At 43.7% G+C, this 21408-nt stretch overlaps 1 protein-coding gene across 1 annotated transcript in view; it reads right to left on the reverse strand.

Moving 5' to 3' along the window:
* MAP9 (microtubule associated protein 9) overlaps window positions 1–21408 on the reverse strand; it is a 1126417-nt gene that overhangs the window by 32646 nt on the left and 1072363 nt on the right. Inside the window, exon 12 of the mRNA XM_044063500.1 lies at window positions 7126–7271. Within this exon, the coding sequence (XP_043919435.1) occupies window positions 7126–7271 (146 nt within the window). The remainder of the gene's footprint in view (window positions 1–7125; window positions 7272–21408) is intronic.

Genomic DNA, 21408 nt, shown 5'->3' on the forward strand with positions numbered 1-21408 from the left:
AGTAACAAAAGTGTGAGGTCTTGCCAACATTGCTGCTGCTCAAATAGTATCTACTGGTAGTCTTGCTTTAAAGGCCTGAGAAGTTGACACAGATCTGGTGGAATACGCCTTTACCTTTTTTATCAATTGTTTGTCTGCTGACTGATAGATGAATGAGATACAATCTGATAACCATCTGGATAAAGTCATTTTTGTTACTGCTAGACCTTTCCTACTTTCTGAAAATGAGACAAAAAGTTAGTCAGATTTTCTATGTTCTTTTGTTATGTGCAAAAAGAAGTGTAGCTGTCTATGAACATCAAGTTGGTGAAGCATGTACTTTGCCTTATTGCCATATTTGGGGAAGAAAAGTGGTAGATCTATAGACTGATTTGGATTGAACTCTGAACATACTTTCAGTACAAAGGAAGGGTTTATGCGTAATGAAACCCTATCATTATAGAATACCATGTATGGAGGTTTGATAGATAAAGCTTGTAACTCTGAGACTCTTCTAACTGAAGTGATTGCTACTAGAAAAACAGTCTTCCAGGATAAAAAATTTAAGCTATAGGATGATGCTGGTTCAAATGGCAGAAGGATTATGCAGGAAAGAACACAATTTAGATTCCATGGTGGAAGTGGCAACCGTATGGATGGTCTTAGTAAGTTGGTACCACTCAGGAAAGCTTTTGAAAGTTTATGAGACATGATGATAATTCATTCCCTCCTTTCCAATATGAAAATTCTGAGATTGATGCCAGCTATACTTAAATAGTTGCTGCAGCTGTGCACTCATTAAAAAGGTTTGCCAAAAATTCTAGAATGAATGGTAAGGGTGCTGAGTAAGGGTCGATGGAGCTTTGCGAAGCCCAGATTGAAAATAGTTTCCATTTGCTACAATAAAGTTTCCTTGTAGACATCTTATGAGAAGAAATTAAGAGGTATTGGACCTCTGGGGTAAAGTTGTGCAGCCTGGCTATAATGGGAACTGGAGCAGCCATGCTGTCAATTTTAGGGAGTGAAGAGATGAATGGAGAGTCCCCGGCGACCGTGTCAGGAGGTCTGGCACTGGGTCCAGAATCCAAGGCTCTTCCAGAAGATGAGGCTTCAAGAAAGGGAACCATATTTGATGAGGCCAGTATGGGGCTATTAGAATCAAGGTCCTTCCCAGACTGCTGGCTTTCTGAAGAACTTTGGGTATTATAGGAAAGGGTGGAAATGCGTAAAGGAGTCCCAGGGGCCAATCGTGTACAAGTGCATCCCTCGGGGACTCCCCTGGTGGAGGGATCAGGGCAAAGTAGCTGCTGCATTTTGTATTTGTGGCTGTGGCGAATAGGTCACAGCAAGTCTGGCCCCATCTGCAAAATATCTTTTCCGCTACTTCTTCCTTCAGGGACCACTTGTGTGGCATCAGAATCGCTCTGCATAATTTTTCCGCTATCACGTTGGATTTCCCCGGGATATGCGTTGCTATTAGAAAACGCTGGGAGGATGTCGCCCATTGCCATACTCTCAGGGCCTCTTGACAAAGGAGATAAGATCTGGTCCCTCCTTGTTTGTTTATGTACCACACAACTGACATATTGTCTGTTTGTATTGCAATTGTACCTATCGGAACGGAGTCCTGGAATGCTTGCAACGCCATCAGCACTGCTCTCATCTCTAGTACACTGATGTGCAAATGAGCCTCATGACCCTGTCAAGTGCCTTGGACTGTTCTTCCCTGATAATGCTCCCCCCTATCTGGGAAGCATATGTTGTCACTGTGGCTATCGGAGTAGGGGGGTAAATAGGTCGACCCATTGTTACTTGGTCTGAGTGAAGCCAGCAATGAAGGTCTTTCTTGCAGGTTTCTGGCAGAATTATGAGGTGGGACACATGCAGCTCCTGCATGGACCATTGAGTGAAGAGCATCCACTGGAGGATTCTAATGTGTAATCTTGCTAGAGGAATCACAATTATTACTGCTGCCATAGTGCCCAGTACTTTTAAGACTGTTCTTGCTTGAACCTTGGTCTTGAAGAGGAGGTCCCGGATTTGAAGATGAAGAGTCTGAACCCTGTCTGGTGGCAGCTTGACTATCATGGCTATTGTGTTTAATTCTGTGCCTAAAAAGATGATATGTTGTGATGGCAATAAGGCAGACTTTTCATAATTTACCGAAATCCCTAACTGCCTAACTGGGCATATAGTTTCAAGGTAGTGTCTCTTGCTTGGATAAGTAGGTGTTTAGTGGTGGCGGTTAGGAGCCAGTCATCTAGGTATGGAAACACTCAGAATCCCAGACACCTCAGGTGAGCCGTAACTACTGCCATGCATTTGGTAAACACTCTGGGGAGCTGTAGTAAGGCCAAAGGGCAGAGCTCAAAACTGGAAATGAGTGGCTCCCAACCAAAAGCACAGATGACTCCTGGATGGCCTGTCCATTTTTATGTGGTACTACGCATCCTGGAGGTCAACACAGCACATCCAATTGTCTTTCCCTAGAAAGGGAAGTATTGGCTGCAACATGACCATCTGGAACTTTGTCTTTTCCACAGAGTTGTTGAGTTTGTTGAGATTCAATATAGGTCTCCAGTCCCGTCTTCTTTGGAACTAAAAAGAACCTTGAGTAAGTTCCGGATCCTATCTGATCTGTGGGGACTGACTGGATGACTCTTTTTTGCAGCAACTTTTGAATTTCTGAAGCTGCTTGCTCCCTGTGACTGAGTGGAACATCCAGGATTTTCTTGATCCTTGGAGGTGGCATAGAAAAAGGGACTGAGTAAACTCCAGATATGATTCTTCATACCCACTTGTCTTTTGTTATGTCTAGCTGGCTTGTGGGTACAGAGATAAGTGACCCCCAACTGCCTCCAGAGGTGGACCGGCAGGCTTCCTTTCAGGAGAACTGAAAGGGTTTACCTAAGACAGTTTCTTGGTCACCCTGGTTATGCGGACACCCCTCTGCCGCATGGGCGGTGTCTTCCATTATAACCTCCTCCTCTGCCCCTGGAGGAAGGTTCACCCTGTGTGTCCTGAAAAGCTCTCTGGGATTTTTGGAACCAAATTTTCCCTCCCTTTTGACACTTGGGATAGGGTCTAGAAGGTGTGGAAAAATGGACTCCAACGGCAGAGAGAGTCTCTTCTTCTTGTTCATTCCGGGTAAGCATTTCCTTGACTTTACGCCTGAAAAAGGACGAGCCATCAGATGGGGTATTAACAAAAGATGACTTGAAAGATTCCACAAAACTGCACAAGCACATCCAAGAATGTCTCCTAAGGGCAATTCCGGAACCCGCTGATCTGCTCACTTCATTAGCTGCATAAGTGGCAAGCCTCATGGATGAGTTAACCACTGAATTAAGGGTGGCCAGCTGTGAAGATACCTTATCTGCTACCCCCGCAGCTACTGTACCCTGTAAAGTATCTCAAAGCTCTTTTAGGAGATCTCTCTGAAGTCTTGTGAAATGCATAAGGTAATTCAGGGACCTAAGAGTGAAGGCCGCTGAAGAAAACATGCTGTACCTGTCCATCATCCGCGACTCCTTATTCGAGGGAATGGACAGATATGAAAGTCTCAGCAACTTCTCCGTGGCCACCGCCACCACCAGAGCATCTACAAGGACTCCTTTGATTAAAAAGGTTTTGTCATCTGGGGAGGCCTCTGAGGAACAGGCTCCATTTACCTGGAGACTCCCACGCCTTTCTACAAACTAAGTCCATCAGTTCGTCGAAAGGCGGAGACACCCAGGTGGCTGAAGGTCAAGACCCAAAAGCCTTCAGATACACTTACTCCTCCATCAGAAGGGGAAATGTACTTCCAGTCACCTCTCTGTTTAAGGATTTCTAAGATGTCCGCAAAGGAGACATCCTCAGAGGGCAACCATGGGGATCCTTCTGACTTCTTGAGGTCCGTGTCCGAAGTGATTAACTCATCTGGGGAGTCCACATCCTTCCTCTTACAATAACCTCTTCTGAGGAACCTCTTTGGGGGGACATTCCGGAGAGGTTTCGGAAGAGAGGGTCTCACCCAATGGGGCATCCTGAGGATTAGGGTCTCTTCACTGTTGAGTGATCGTATGCACAGAGATAGATACCGGTGCTCTTGGGGATGGAACACTTGGATCTGACAGAGATGATGTCTGTGGGGACAAGGCTCTCTTCATAGCTGCGAAGGCCTCCCTTTCCATGGCCCATGGAAGTCCCCAGTTCCAAGGAATCGGGGGTCTCCCCCAGCAACATGGGGGTTGGCTCTGAAGCAGAATTAGGAGCCAAGCTCACATGAGCCGAGGCCCTGAGAGGTAAAGTCAGAGCCGAAAAGGTTTTGACTCGACTATACTCCCCAGACCCGACTGGTGAGTGTCGGCCCCTAGACACCTCGGACAGCACTGAGGTGGTCAGAGTGGTCAGAACCAAAGAGACTGTAACAGGTTTCAGTTTTGTCGGCTCTATCACTATAGGCTCCATGCATTCTGGCTCTGAAATCAGCGCTGGGGTCGGAGGAGGAATTAAAGATAAAGAGATGGGCACAGTCAGTTTCAAGCTTCTCTGAGTTGGCCCCAACAGCAATTTGGCTAGCGCCGGTGTCTTGCATAATCTCTGCACCACACAATCTATGTCAAAATCAGATATGCTCCTGGAGGATGCAGAAGATGGAGCAGACACTACAGATTGCAGTAATGGGGACCTAAGAGTCGGGGAGACCGGATCTAATGCAGGTGAGCGGCTCCAGACTGAAAATGCCATTGGTTCCGATTCAGATGGAACTGAGGCAGTAGGTTTGTCATGATCAGGTTTTTTTGAAGTTGTTGGAGACATCTTTGGCAGTTTAGTCAATGGCTCTGATGATCCAGAAGAAGTGGATGAAGATGACCTTTTGTTAGTTTTATCATGAGGCTTAGGAGGACTTTGATCTTTGTCCATGGCTTCTGCAAGGAGGACTTAATTAAACCTTTTAATATAAGTTTATTTTTCCTCTCCTGGAGAACTCTAGAGCTAAACAAATGACAAATGGAGCAGGACTCTTGTAAATGGACTGGCCCTAAACAATAAACACACTCAGTATGTTCATCTGTGAGGGACATTTTTTGTGGGCATTTCTTGAAACCAGAAGGATTCACCTCCATTTGCTGCTTTGACATAATGAATAGCACAACACACAGACAGACTCAAAGACACCCTTAAGGTAAATGGCAGTCAAGGAAAAAGGGGCTTTCTAACTTAAACAAGCCCTTTAAGAGAGAAAAATAAACACAATCAGACTAACAATATCTGTAAATTGGTAACAATAAAAGAAGTTACCACCAAAAAACTTAAAATATAGCGACTACTCTAAACACTATTCTAAGAAGGAACTATATATATATAAAAAAAATGTAATAACACTGCAAACGGAATGTTTATAGAAATAGTGACTATAACACCTAAATACAATGGCCTCAAAAAACACACACATTAATTTGTCTAGATCTATAATAATGTAAATATTTTAAGAAGGCACACTATATATCAAAAATTTCTAGTAACATTGCAAATGGGATGTTTAAGGGATAGGGACTATAAGGCCTAAACACAACAACCTCACGGCCTCATAAACACACACACACACACACACACACACACACACACACACACACACACACACACAGTAATTTGTTAATTTACCAACTACCGTTAACTCTCTAAGAATGATTCAAAGAAAAAAACTATTGAAAGCGTATAAAGTAAGAATTTTAGCTAGAAAGCGGTAACTTGTCTTATTTAAAGAAAAAGAAAACAAGTTTCTAATCAGCCAGAGCTAATCGTAGACCCGATCTGTTTCAGCGGCAATCAAGATCTGGGGAAGGCACTATAGCATCATGGTATAGGGATGGAGCCACGAGCTAGTTTGAAACCTCGAGCTCTAGTAAGCGGCCGAGTCGGAACCGAGGATCTGTTCTGAACCCATCAGTATAGAATGAAGACGAAATAGGACAACATCACATCTGCACTTAATAATTGCCGTATCAACCAGGAATAATAAGAACTATTAATCTGCCAACATTTAAAAAAATCCTTAAAAATCAATTGGCTGAAGACAATGACAAGCCTGTATAAATTACATGCATTAAATCATTATGTATATTGTTACACAACCATATTATTTACATTCATAATATATACTATACAAATAAACCCTCTGAGGGTGCTTACTAGTAGCTACCCTTTCAACATTAACATTAATGTAAGCAGGGTATCAAGACACCAAAGTAGGAGGCAAATAAAATGTATTTAATACAGAATTATATGAAAGTTTCAATTACTGTAAAAACACATACATATTTCTCTTGTTCCATTATCTTTCAAAAGTAGTAAACATACAGAACTTGTACTGTTGCATTTAAAAATATAGAATATTGTTTGTTTTCTTACGTATTGCTTTATGTTCTTTATCTTGTGAAGCATGTCTTTGTTAACTGCATGCCATGTGTAATATGATTATCAAACTATTTGAGCCATAGTGGCCTATATAATTTTTAAAATGTTTAAAACATAATGGCCCAGGTTGTGCTTGTGTCTGGTTAACAAATGTGAAATAAGATAAAATAAAATACAAAAGTACTCAAACTGAAATGCATACAGTCTTTACCAAATCATTTTGCTTGACTACATTTTAATTTAAAGACAAATGTGTATCAAATATATCTGGAAAGGCAGAAAAAAGGGGTGGAGTACTTTAGGAGCAGCCGTACACTGATTAAATGCATCACTGACACATATTACACAGAACCCGCGTTTCGTTCATTATGAATCTTTTTATCTTCATAACTACAACATACCAAAGTGCAGAGTTCTAGCTTAAGTGGAATATGTATATAAGCATTATTCAGGAGTGGTTTTCCATTACATTCCAAATGGCCATTTGTACTGACTAGCTAGTCAAGCTCCTTGCAGCACAGCTCAGCCCTAGTAAACTGAGACAGTTCAAGAAAAATAATTTTAGTAAGAATAATGTGCTTTACTGGAAGAACTTTTTGATAATCATGCGCATACACAGGAAACATCATGGAATCCAAACAATATTTTTTTTGCATGCTATGCAAGTTTTGTGTTATTTTATTTCAGTCTGCGTTTAACTGCCAACCATAAGAAAAATGTCATCAAAGTATTTAATAGTCATACCAAGACTTAAATGCAGCAGCACTTTCTTTCTTCTTATCCAACTTTTCCTCTTCCTTTTTTCTTTTTTGTTCTAGCTCAGCTTGCTTTTTCTTTTTAAATTCATTTTGTAGATACTGATCTTTTCCTTCTTTCCATTTTTCAAACGCCTAAAAACACAAATTGGAAGACTGTCTCATTTTGTTAGCTTTACACAATCATCCATTTACTTTTGAAAATCCATGGTTTAATATACACACACACACACACACACACACACACACACACACACACACACACACACACACACACACACACACACACAACATTAGCATAACTACAGAAATGGTAACTGCAGTTTCCTTTAGTAAAATCTCTTCCAAATTCATTTAAATTCATAGGTTTTAATACGCTCACATCCAGAGAACCACTGATAAACTTATTTATTATTTATTTTTATTTTATTTATTTTACATTTGTTGACCGGGCTAGTCTAATTGGATATATGCCCATTTTCAGTAGAGGCCCGCGGAGATAAGCTCGAAGACATAAACAACAAATACAAACAATAAATAGCATAAACAATAACAGTCACAAATGCAGTACAGCATACAGGTTAGCACAGAATGTTCAATGAGGGCAAGAATCATAATAGTGCAAAATGCAGGTACATTACATCATACAGGTAGAGTATATAGTGAAGAAAGGCAGTTAATTGTATAATGATATTAATAAAGGATTTACTTGATAATAAGTATTCACAGAGGAAGGAAATAATGCAATTTAGAGACAGATGAAATTTATACTTAGTAGGAAGATACAACAGTATGTGAGAAGTAAGGGATAGGCAGAGCCAAGTTTGAAGAGATAGATGACTAGTCAGGTTTAGTACAGGGGCATAACCAGTGTGTTCTGAGGAAAAGTTTCAGTCTGTTTTTGAAGAGTGATAAAGAGGTAAGTGAGGAAAGGTCTCTGGGGAGAAGATTCCAGGATTTTCCAACAGCATTACAGAAGAGAGAATCCCCAGCCCTGTTGTTAGTTTTAGAGGTGTGTACAAGAAGTTTGTGTGATGACTGTAAGGACTTCAGATTTTTATAGGGGGTGATGAGGGTAGATAAAATGGGAGTATTGGAACGTTTATAAAGAGTCTTATGGGCAATGGTTAATTGGTGGAATTTAATCAGGTTTGTAGTTCTAGCCATCCTAGCTGCTTTATATTAATACAATGGTGGGTTCTATATGAGTTGTCTGTATCAAATCTGGCAATGTTACTGTAGGACATTTCCAATTTGCTGAGGTTATTCTTGGATAGATTAGTAAAAATGGGTGAGGCATAGAGGAGTGTAGAGATTAGATGAATGTGAGCTATAGTAGTTTTGGCTGTAGGAGAAAGGAAGGGTTTAATCCTATAAAGAGTGCCAAGTTTTTTGTTGACAGTCTTTATAGCATTGTTGATATGGATGTCGAAGTTAAGACTGTTGTCGATGGTGATACCAAGTAGTTTGGTGGTAGGGTCTGGTGATGTAATGGTACCATTGATGGATGTAACAGAGAAGTCAAAAGGAGAGGACTTTTGAGTAGGATTGAAGAGGAGGAGTTTGTTTTTTTTTTTGGGTTCAAAAGAAGACAATGCTCTGTGAACCATTGTTCAACTGTATTAAACACCTTCTGGGTAAGACAGTGAAGGTCATAGGTCGATGTGGCTGAGCATATCAGTGTGGAGTCGTCAGCATATTATATGCATGAGGCTTGGGGAATGGCTAGATGAAGGTCATTAATAAATGTGGAGAAGAGGAAAGGTCCTAGTATGGACCTTTGAGGACACCTATGGTAACGGGGAGGTGGGTGGATAGAGTGTTATGCCATAATACAGCCTGTTATCATTTGTCTACGTAGGACTGGAACCATTTTATGGAATGTGGGTCTAATGACAGGGATATTAGTATGTTTATGAGAATCTGGTGATTTACCATGTCAAATGCTTTATACAGGTCGATAAATAGTGCAGAGGAAAGATTATTAAGGTTGCGGTTTCTGTTAATGCAATCAGTAAATGAAAGGAGGGCAGTGGTAGTGCTGTGTGAAGGTCTGAAACCATGTTGACAGTTGGAAAGTAAGTTCTTTTCAATTAAGTGGTTGAGTAATTGCCTATGGATGCATTTCTCCATGATCTTAGCCAAAGGAGAAAGTAGGGCAATGGGGCGGTAGTTTGAGAGCTCAGTGGAGTGTCCACCTTTACGCAGGGGGATAATATGGGAGACATAAGGTAGGGATGTAACCTTCACTAATAGTTCTATTGATTAGTATGGAAATGGGGTAGGCAATAGCCTTGGCCGATAACTGTAGATATTCAGAAGGTAGTTGGTCTGCAGAGGGAGAGCATGGTTTCAGTTTATTTAAAAGGGTTACAATATAGGGTTGGGAGGGTGGCCTAATGGTTAAGGTGTTTGCCTTATAAACACAAGGTGCAGGGTTTGAGTCTTGCAAGGGATAATTGGCTAGGCTTAAAATGGCTCGCAAGGGCAATTAGCCTAGTACTAATCTATGAACCTATGAACCTATATGCGGTTGGGACAGGTTTGAAATGAAAAGGAGGGGGCAGGGTTGAATTATAGGAAGGATGAGTGAAGGTATTAGGTGATAGTTGACTAGCTAGGGTTTGGATTGCATCTATAAAAAAAGGTATTGGCTATATGCATGGGATTTTCCTTGTCTGTATTTTGAGGGTTTGGTGTAGTGGATTGACCTGGGTGGAGCAACTGGTTAATGCTTGCCCAGAATTTTTGTGGGTTGTTGAAATTGTAGGTAGTAGTTTCTTTTATCAGAGAGAGTAGCTTTCTCCGTGTTATTTCTTAGCTGTCTAAAGGTTTGTTGGTCTACAGGGTTTTTAGTCATTCTCCATTTGGCCCAATATTTATTTCTGAGATGGATTTTGTGTTTGGCCAGTTCACCTCAGTATTACCAAAATTCCTTGGTTAAAAGATCATTACTACAAACACTGAGCATACGTTTATGGTTACTCATCCAATCATCTAACCTGTTGTTGAAAATAACTAAAAGTTCAACATTTTAACTGCTGACCTTCCAGTCAAAATTGCTGAAAATTCAGTGGGTAGCTAGATATAATGGGTTCATCATCTTTAATACCTCTGGCAGGCTGAATGCATGTCCTTTCACTCTGAAGCTGTTTCAGGCTGGGGGGCAGAGGGCAAGGGGGGCACTTAGTGATTTAAAAAGGGCAAATTTTTTAAAGGTATTTACTACCATTACAGGAGCATCAGCATGATGCAAGCCAAGTTTCATTAAGGATAATTGCACATACATTTCTTACAAAATTAGAAATGAAGCCAGCCTGTGGTGATATGAGTTGGCATGTGTTAAAGAGGCAATGGCAGCACTGTTAAATCAAGCATGCCATTCTGAAGTACGTAACCCTTTTCTGTACAACTTATCAGTGAAGAGGAATTAGCTGACAAAAGCACTTGACTTGCATAGCGAGAACTGCAATAGCTTTGTAAGCAGGAATGCAATGGATCTATTTCTGACCACAGTACTGACAACATACCATACACTTTATATTGTGCAGCTGTAAATATGCAAGCTGTAGCACTGCTAAAGCTTGTATATTACCTACTTTATAATAACATTTACAGTGGAATGCCAGGACTGTGGTTAGAAACAGACAAACTTGGCATGCAGTAACAAAAGTGGGGGAAAATAAATACTCCATGCTGGAAATAAAGGATTACTCTTAAAAACTCCACATAATTTAGTTGGAATGCTTACAAACCAAGGTTTGCCATCTAGTATCAGGTATGCATGGGGGTAGAACATGGAAACTTTAAGTAAGGAAAATGTACATTTCTGAAGAGATCCCTTCAGTAGTTTCACCAAGTATTCTCAAGTACTAAAATGAAATATTTCTTCCAGCAATCCCTTCTGTGGTATGTCCAAGTATGCACAAGCACCAAAATGAAACATTTCCACACTGTTCCCTTCTGTGGTACGTCCATGTATGCATAAGCACCAAAATGAAACATTTCCCCAGGTGATCCTTTCTGTGGTATATCCAGGTATGGACAAGCACCACAATGAAACATTTCCCCAAGTGATCCCTTCTGTGGTACATCCAGGTATGCACAAGCACCAAAATGAAACATTTCCCCAAGTGATCCCTTCTGTGGTATGTCCAAGTATGCACAAGCACCAAAATGAAACACTTCCCCAAGTGTTCCCTTCTCTGGTATGTCCAAGTATGGACAAGCACCAAAATGAAACATTTTCCCAAGTGATCCCCTCAGTACTTTCACCAAGTATGCACAAGCAACAAAAGGAAACATTTCCTTCTGTAATCTCTTCAGTAGTTTAACCAAGTATGGTTGTCTCAGGTTAACACCCAGTCCCTGCAGCACTGGGCAATACCATAAGAAGGTGCTGCTTTAAAAGCCTTAATAAATGCTTCTTATGATCTGATAATGACATCAGCCTTCAAGGGATGCCCAATTCTATTAATGTCACAGCAGATCTAGAATAAAGCAAGGACACTGTTTTTCAACAGTAAGGTAGTAATTAGTAAACAAAGGGCAAACATATGTCATCATAGAGAAGTTACATCACAAAAAAGTATGCTTTGGTTATATTTCTGGTTAGTACAATGAGCCATGTAGATTTAAGTACCTTTGTCATTTTTGTGTTTCATTACTGTGACCTGTATTAAATTCAAGTATGCGTAAAAGAACAAGAAGTTATGTACTCACCATAACGTTCGATGTATGTAGTCCATCTCGCCTCACATTCTTACCCATGGGTTTGGAGCCGAATATCGGCTCCGACTCGGCTGATTATACTAGCTCGAAGTCTTTCATTGGCTGGGCTAAGCAGGTATCCCAAGGTGCACTGCTCCATATCCCCAGATCTAGTTTGCTGCAAAACTCATTTGTACTCCATGCACACATCACACCCGTGTAAAAAATAAGCTAAGCCAGGGAACTCTGTAGATGACAACCTAACCTCCAAATCCTCCAAGCAGGGGGAAGGTGGGAGGGTAAGTAAGAATGTGAGGCAAGATGGACTACATACATCGAACGTTATGGTGAGTACATAACATTTTGATGTTATGTAGTCCTATCTCGCCTACATTCTTACCCGTGGGACAGTGTCCCTAGCACCTACATCCTGGGTGGCTCATAGGAAAATACTCCTGAGAACTGTGGAACCAAAGGAAGACCTGCCCCTGGAGACCACGTCCAATTTGTAATGAGAAACAAATGTGTGAGGAGAAGCCCAAGTAGCTGCAGCACATATATTATCCATTGACAATCTGGCTTGACAGGCTGTGGATGTGGAAACAGCCCGAGTAGAGTGAGCCTTGACTGGAAATGAAGATATTTACCTCCTGCTTGATAGATGAAAGAGATACAGCTAGATATCCATCTAGACAATGTGACCCTGGATATCGGGGAACCCATTCTGTTTTCAGAAAAAGAAACAAAAAGTTGGTCCGACTTCTGGATATCTTTTGTTCGGTACATCCAACTGGTGAAATCTAAATTCTGCCTTGTTGGAAAAGTGGGGAAAGAAAACAGGCAGTTCAATGGACTGATTTAGGTTAGACATGGAAGCCACTTTTGGAAGGAATGAGGGGTTTGGTCAGAGAGACCCTGTCTTTATGGAAGATTAAATATGGAGGTTTGATAGAGAGGGCTTGAATTTCTGAAACTCGCCTTGCTGAAGTGATTGCTGTTAAGAAGGCTATTTTCCAAGTCAAGAATTTCAATTTGCAGGTAGCTGCAGGCTCAAAAGGTGGTAAAGTAAGGGCTTGTAGAACAAAATTGAGATCCCGTGGCATGACAGGTTCAGACACTGGTGGACGGAGCAATCGAGTACCTTTCAGGAACGCCTTGCATAGTCTGTGCGCCATGAGACTAGGCTCATTCGCTACGTGAAAATTAGAGATCACCGCCAGTTGAACTTTGATGGTGGCTGATGCGAAACCCTGATGGAAAAGAATGGACAAAAACTCTAGAACTGAAGCTATTGGAGCTGTGTAAGGATCAATGCTTCTGGTATGTGCCCAGATAGAAAACCTTTTTCATTTACTAGAATAAATTTTTCTAGTGGATGGTTTATGAGAGGACGATAAGATATGAACCACTTCCGGTGAAAAATTATGAAGTCTGACTAACGACGGAAGTGGAGTAGCCAGGCTGTCAACCGGAGGGTCATCAGGGAGGGGTGGAACTGTCCCGTCATGTGTGTCAGTAAATCTGGCTGAGGATCCAGAGTCCAAGGAGTGTCCACAGTGAATTGCTGAAGAAAGGGGAACCAAACTTGACAAGGCCAGTGTGGGGCAATCAGAATCATTCTGCTTCCCAAGGATTGCGCTTTCTGAATCACCTTTGACAGCAAGGGAAATGGAGGGAAAGCATAAAGCAGACATGAGGGCTAATCGTGAACTAGGGCATCCCTGGGTGACTCCCCTTGTGGGGGTATCAGTGTGAAGTAGTTGCTGCATTTCACATTGAGGGGGCTGGCAAAAAGGTCGCAGCAAGACTGACCCCATCTGCTGAAGATTCGCTCTGCAACCAGGGGATTCAGGGACCACTCGTAAGGCATCAGGATAGCTCTGCTAAGTCTGTCCGCAATCAAGCTGGACTTCCCCGGAATGTGCGTTGCCACCAGAAAACATTGGGAAGCTACTGCCCAATGCCACACTCGCATGGCCTCTCTGCACAGAGGGTAAGACCTGGTTCCCCCTTGCTTGTTCAGATACCACACTACTGACATGTTGTCTGAGTGTATTGCAATCGTGCCTAGAGGAAGAAGGAAGAACATTCTGAAGTGCCTGCAATGCAAGAAGCACTGCTCTCATCTCTAGGACATTTATATGCAAATGTATCTCGTGCTTTAGCCATGAGCCTTGGACTGTCCTGCCCAGATAATGCCCCCCCCCCCCAATCTGGGAGGTGTCCGTGGTCACAGTGGCAATGGGGATGGGTGGAACGAAGGGCTTTCCCCCGTCCAGATTGTTGGTGCACAGTCACCAACTGAGGTCCTGCTTACATCTTTCCGTGAGTAAGATGGGATGAGACAGTGGAAGTCTTTGGAACGACCATTGAACAAAGAGGAGCCATTGGAGAATTCTCATGTGTGATCTCGCTAGGGGGACCAACATGATTGTTGCTGCCATGGTCCCTAGGAGCTGGAGAACCCATTTTGCCTTCGCTTGTCTCAGGGACATCAGCGCGTGTATCTATTGTTGCAGTACTCTGATCCTTTCTTGCGGTAAAAATGCCCGCATCCGAATGGTGTCTAATTCTGCCCCTATAAAGGTGACACGCTGTAAGGGCAATAAGGCAGATTTTTTCCAATTTATTGTTATACCTAATTGTTGACATAGCTTGATGGTAGCATCCCTGGTTTGAACTAGTTGATGCCTGGTGGGAGCGGTAAGGAGCCAGTCGTCCAGATACGTAAACACCTGGAATCCCTGACGTCTCAAGTGAGCCGTCGCCACTGCCATACACTTGGTGAACACCCTGGGGGCTGTGGTGAGACCAAAGGGCAGGGCTCAAAACTGGAAATGACTGGCTCCCAGCCAGAAGCGTAGGTGACTCCTGGATGCTCTGTCCATCTTCACATGGCAGTAAGCATCCTTGAGGTTGATGGAGCACATCCATGCCTCCTCTCTCAACAATGGGAGAATGGATTGCAGTGTGACCATATGGAAGTTGGACTTGTGTACGTAATTGTTCAGTTGGCTGAGATCTAGTATGGCTCTCAGGTTCCCTGTTCTTTTCGGCACCAAAAAGAATCTTGAGTAAGTCCCTAATCTGATTTGGTCTGAGGGGACACTCTGGATGGCTCCCTTTTCTAGCAGCAGTGAGACCTCTGAGGCTGCTAGATCCCTTTGACTGGGTGGTACATATGGGATTTTTCTGATTGGCGGGGGTTCTGATGAGAATGGAATGAGATAACCTCCGGAAACTATCCATAATACCCATCGGTCCTGGGTAATGCTTTCCCAGGCTTCCGGATATAGGGAAATTCGACCCCCGACTGGCTCTGGATAAGCACAGTCGGGCACACCATCAGGAACGAGAGTATGGACAGCCACGAAAGGATTTGCGGTCTCTCAAATTGCGGGGGGCCCCCTCTGCCTCTGGGGCAATGTCTCCTTGAATAACCCCCCCCTCCCCTGCCTCTGGAGGGGGTTCACCTTGTGCGGCAGGGGAAAACCTCTGTGATTGCTTGAACCACATCTCCCCCCCCCTCCCCGCTGGGCCTTGGGATAAGGCCTAGAAGGAAGGGAAAAATGGACCCCTACGGCAGACAGGGTCTTTCCCTCTTGCTCGCACCTGGTGAGGGTGTCTTTCACTTTGGTCCCAAAAGGGAGGAACCATCAAAGGGGGCGTCAGTGAAGGAAGACTTGAAGGCCTCCGCAAGGGCAACTTCTGAGTTGCTGCCCTACTCGCTCCCTCAGTTGCATACGAAATGAGCCGCATGGATGAGTTAACAATGGAGTTGAGGGTAGAGACCTGGGCGTTAACCGTCTGAGCCACAGCCTCAGGTACATTACCCGCAAGAGTATCTCCTAACTCTTTGAGGAGATCTCTCTGGAGCCGAGTGAAGTGAGACAAGTAATTCAGCGACCGTAATGTGAAGGTTACTGATGAGAGGGTACGCTTCCCATACCGATCCATGGTCCTAGACTCCTTGTTAGGAGGATGGATGGATGAAGAAGACTCTGCTACCTCCTTCTGGGTGGCTGCCGCCACCACCATGGCATCTACAGGGACTCCTCTGAATAGAAACTCTTTGCCCTGGGGGGCGGAAAGAAACTTGTTGGGATGCCTGGGCACGGGCTCCACAGAATCGGGGTTCTCCCACACCCTTCGACAAATGAGGTCAAGGAGTTCATCGAAGGGTGGAGACACCCAAGAGGTGGAGGGTTGAGCACCAAAAGCCTTAAGGAACACTGACTCCTCCTTGGAAGGGGCTTTGGAAGGCCAGTCACTTCTTTGTTTCAGTATCTCCAGGATATCGGAGAAGGAAACATCATCAGAGGATGACTTGGGGGATCCCTCCAATTCCTCGAGGTCAGTATCAGAGGTGAGGGACTCGTCTTGGGAGTCTATGTGCTTCCTCTTGCACGTTTTCTTTCTGGGGAGCTCCTCAGGCACGAACTCTGAGGGACCCTCAGAAATTTGGGGACCACTCATGGGGGTATCCCTAGGCCCCGGTGCTCTGCTGTCCATGGATGGATGGTAATCAGAAGCTCTCACCGGAGTGGTAGGGGACAGAGCGACTATCCCGCCTGATGTAGCTGACGATCTGGCCAGCGCGGTCCGCATAGCCTCGAAGGCTGGCCCCCCCCAATCAGAGGAGCGACCAGTCTCCGAGGCCATGACGGGGGTCGGAGTTCCCCAAGCCGATGCACCGAGAGGGAGGCTCGGAGCCAAAGTAAGCCCCGAGATGTCCCCCTCGGGACTAACCAAAGAATCCAGAGGTCGGAGCCGATGCTGGCACCGATGGAGCTGACCTAGATACATCACGTGGCACCAAACACTCCGGCTCCGAAGACAGAGATGCGCTCAGAGGAGGAATGATCGAAGACGGGATTGGGACGGGCTCCAGAGCTGAATGGGTCGGAGCCGAAAATAATTTTGCCAACACCGGTGACTGGAGGAGCCTCTGAACCACCCTATCCACATCCACATCCGAAAGGGTCCTGAAGGATTTGGAGGATAGGGATGGAGAATGCGATCTCCTCTCAGGAGAAGCTAGTCTGAGACTGGCAATCGGCTCCTAGAATGTTCCAATACAATTGGAGCCAAAGCCGGTTCCCTTCCTGCGGCTCCGAGGACAGTGGAACTGAGGAGGTCGATGCAGTTTTAGATATCTTCTCTGGGGGCTCCGATGAAGCTGACGGAGCCGAAGATCTCTTCTTTGATTTGCCAGATTTAGACTTACCGCTAGAAGAAGAATCCATAGCCTCTTCAAAAGAGGGTTTTAAATGTCCCTTTAAGATTAGCTTATTCTTTCTCTCTTGGAGAACTCTTGGGCTAAACGTGTGACAAAAACTGCATGATTCCTGCAGATGGATAGCTCCTAAGCAGTAGACACAAACAGAATGCCCATCGGTAATGGACATTTTATACCCACATTTCGAGCACTTTTTAAAACCGGAAGGTTTGTGCTCCTTGGTATCCGTAGACATAATATCTACTGTGCTCACAAACCAAAAACCAAGACTTAAACAAATACAGGCATTCACTCTAAAAGGCGGGAACGACTCTATCAGTAACCAACACTAAAACAGTGACCAAATCACACCAAAACTAGCACACACTTAAACAAGGGATAGCAAACCACTAGGAAGGGTAGCCAAAACCTCTAAGTTAAATGGTTTGGACCTGGCTGACACAGAAGGTACAGAGGAGAACTAGGCCCTCTAACTGAAACGGGCCTAGCCCGAGGGAACAGAAGAGGGATACCACACAACAATCACAATCACAATCCTAACTAACAACTTTAGGCAATTTGAGACACACTAGACAAAGAGCTATGAAAATAGCTTTTTATATAAATCAAAACTTTTCTTAGTCAAGAAAAAGAGGGTACTTAGCCACAGCCAAGCGAGACCACATCCGAGCTACACGAGCGGCAAACGAGATCTGGGGATATGGAGCAGTGCACCTTGGGATACCTGCTTAGCCAAGCCAATGAAAGACTTCGAGCTAGTATAATCGGCCGAGTCGGAGCCGATATTCGGCTCCGAACCCACGGGTAAGAATGTAGGTGAGATAGGACTACATAACATCTACTGAATGCATGGTTACACTGCATTGCTGAGGATAAAAAGCAATCTGTATGTCGTGTAACTGTAAACCTTACTCTATGTGACAAGGTATCAGACAGCAGCAAATCATTTTTAGAAAGGTGCATGAACATCAGTTAAATCAGCAAAATGTCAGATGGGCAGAATAGAATAATGTGTGTATTTACAGGTTCATAAGTATTAGGCTACCTGCCCTTACAGACCATTTTAAGCCTAGCCAATTCCCCTTTCAAAGGTGAGAATCACTCTGTACCTTGTGACTGTGAGGTAAACAGATTAACTATTATACCAACCCCCCCATTTATTATTTATTTATTTTTATTTTACATTTGTTTTCTGGGAAAGTCTGACTGGACACAAGTCATTTTTCAGCAGAGGCCCGGGTAGAAAAGCTCCACAGATAACAATATTTAGATTAAGTTACAATCATTGACAAATATTCAAAATCAGTTACAAACACTGACAATTTGGTTGACAGTAGACAAGTCGGTGAACATCACTTGGGATGAATATATATCAGTAGTGGCGCTGGTGAACATGAAGCTATGTGATGTTGCAAATGAATAATACATATATTACATGATATCATTTGAATATAAAACAGCATACATAAAATTACAAGCTATGTACAGCTCATTACAAATCAAAAGTTAAAAAAAAATTAGTTTGATTAAGGAAGTCATGAAGTAGTAGTGAAAAGAGGGGGAAGAAGGTAGGAGGAGGGAATGTGTTAGCAGGATTGATGAGGAAGTGAGTGGTGACAAGAGTTGGACGGCAAGTCAAGAAATCCTTCTATGTGGCACACCTCATCACTAAGGGCTTTACATCCAGAAAAAAGGAGGTCATTGTCCCACTGTACTCATCCCTCATTAGACCGATTATAGAATACAACGCCCCATTTGGTACGTACCTCTCAAGACATCTGCAACAACTGGAAAGGCCGCAGAAATACCTCACTAAAAGAATCACAGGCCTAAAGCAGATGCCCTACACTGACCACCTTAAGCTATACTCTGTCACATATCGTCTACTCAGAGGCGATCTCTACTTAACATACAAGGCCATGTCAAACCCAGAGCTGTTGGACATGCTACACTTAAAGAAATCCCAATCCCTCAGAGCCACACGCTCCAGGGATCTAAACCTTGTCATCACTATAAACAAAACATGCTGGAGGGATAGGTTGCTGACCCGAGACTCCCCAGACTCTGAAATAGACTTGCCCATACATGTCAAGCAGAGTGCCTCTTTGGCCCTCTTCAAAAGGAAAGTACAGTTGTGTACCTACCATAAATGTAGATGTTCGAGTGTATTCACTGTTGCAGTCATTACTCTTGGGCTATCCTGCTGGCAGGCTAACCTCGCTTGGCTAGAATTCCAGAGACTAGGTCCGGCGTCAGTTGCTGTCGCCTCTTCCCTGATGTCAGTGCGCCAGGGGTATAAAAGATGCAGCCGATGCCATTTTCTTCAGTTTTTCTTGCCCCAGATGCCAGGTGCCCCCAAACTGGTAGGCTGAAAAAATATGCCAATAAAAATGCATGCACAAAAATTACATTTCCTTCATCTACAAGTAAATGCACGAAATAGGTAGTATAGGACAGAGAAGTGCAGATGAGCCCCAGCAAAGTAAAGGGGGATGGTGGGTGGGTAACCTGGACTGCAACAGTGAATACACTCGAACATCTACATTTATGGTAGGTACACAACTGTACTATGTTTATCGTGTTTCACTGTTGCAGTCATTACTCTTGGGTTGAATTCCAAAGCTGAGGAAGGGTGACTGGGCTAAATAGGATTAGGAGAGGCTATGAGGCCCTGCAGAACTGCAATGGCAAAGCCTGCTCTGGACTTAGAGTAAAGACGTAAGGCTGGGTGCAGTAGCGCGCGCCTGTAGTCCCAGCTGACTGGGAGGCAGTGGTTGTTGGATCGATTGAGTCGGAGGACTGTGAGTTGGGCAGGTAGTGCTTTGTGAAGGTGTGCACTGAACTCCAAGTTGCAGCCTCTAAGATATCCTTGGTTGGTACTCCTCTGAGGAAGGCTGCTGAAGTGGCTGCTGCTTGGTGGAATGAGGCCTAATGCTCTTAGGCACTGATTTGCCATGATGAAAATAGCAGAAACGGATGCAATGGCCTATCCATTTTGAAATAGTCAGTTTTGAGATAGCCTTTCCTTGTGATCCTGCAGCATATGACACTAAAAGTTGCTCAGTCTTTCTGAAAGCTTTAGTTCTGTCCAAGTAGAAGTGTAACTGCCTGTGTATGTCCAAAGAATGCAGAATTTTCTCACCCTTGTTCTGTGGATTAGGGTAAAAGGTAGGCAAGTGAATGGTTTGGTTAAGGGCCACACTGGACACTACCTTAGGCATAAATGTAGGGTTTGTCCTCAGAGAAACTCTGTCTGGATGAAAAATGATGAAAGGTTCCACAGCCATGAGTACTTGTAACTCCGAGACTCACCTTGCAGAGGTTATTGCTAGGAGCAGAGCTATTTTCCAGGATAAGAATTTTATATCTGTTGTTGATGCTGGCTCGAAAGGAGGCAGTGTGAGTTTTTCCAAAACGTAATTGAGGTCCCAGGCCGGAATTGGTGCTCTCCTTGGAGGCCTAATGTTTTTGGCCCCTCTGAGGTACTGCCTTATTAAAGGATGAGAAAAGATAGGTGGTTCCGTATTGTAATGGGCTGAAATGGCAGAGGCATGTATCTTAATTGATGAGAAAGAAAGGCCTTTGTTCAGCATCTCAGTTAGGTATTGTAAAATCTGAGGGATATTTGGTATACACGTGTCAATGCCTTGTTCCTGGTTCCAAGCACAGAATCTCTTCCATTTTTCTGCATAAGATTTTCTGGTACTGGGCCTTCTGGTCTCCAAGATAACATCCATAACTGCTTTTGAAAGAGGAGTGTTCTGAATGGCTACATTATCCGTCATGCTGCCAGATGTAAGGTCCTGAGTTGGCTGTGCAGGATCCGATTGTTTTGTTGGGTCAGCAAGTGAGAAGTTTGAGGTAATATCCATGCTGGACCTTGAGACAAGCTCTTTAGGATTGGGTACCAGTGCTGGCATGGCCAGTCTGGTGCAATCAGTATCTCTTGTCTGACCTTTAGGAGTACCCTGGGAAGGAGAGGCAGTGGGGGAAAAGCATATACCTTTAGATTTTTCCAGCTGAAGGATAGGGCGTCCACTTTCCATGCTTGCTTGTGATAAATCCTTGTGCAAAATCTCTGCAATTGGCAGTTGTGAGGGGAGGCAAATAGATCTATGTCTGGGCATCCCCATTTCCTTATTATCATGCTGAAGACTTGTGGATCCAGTTTCCATTCATGGGGATCCATGAGGTTTCTGCTTAGTTCGCCTGCCAGAGTATTTGTTTTTCCTGGCAGGAATTGTGCTTGCAGGTGAACTTGAAAAGCCAGTGCTGTGTCCCATAAGGTCATTGCTTGTCTGCAGAGGGGGTAGGAATGTATAC

Source organism: Protopterus annectens, chromosome 2.part1 (assembly GCF_019279795.1).
Source record: "Protopterus annectens isolate FY-2018-M chromosome 2.part1, PAN1.0, whole genome shotgun sequence".
NCBI classification, from domain to species: Eukaryota; Metazoa; Chordata; order Ceratodontiformes; family Protopteridae; genus Protopterus; species Protopterus annectens.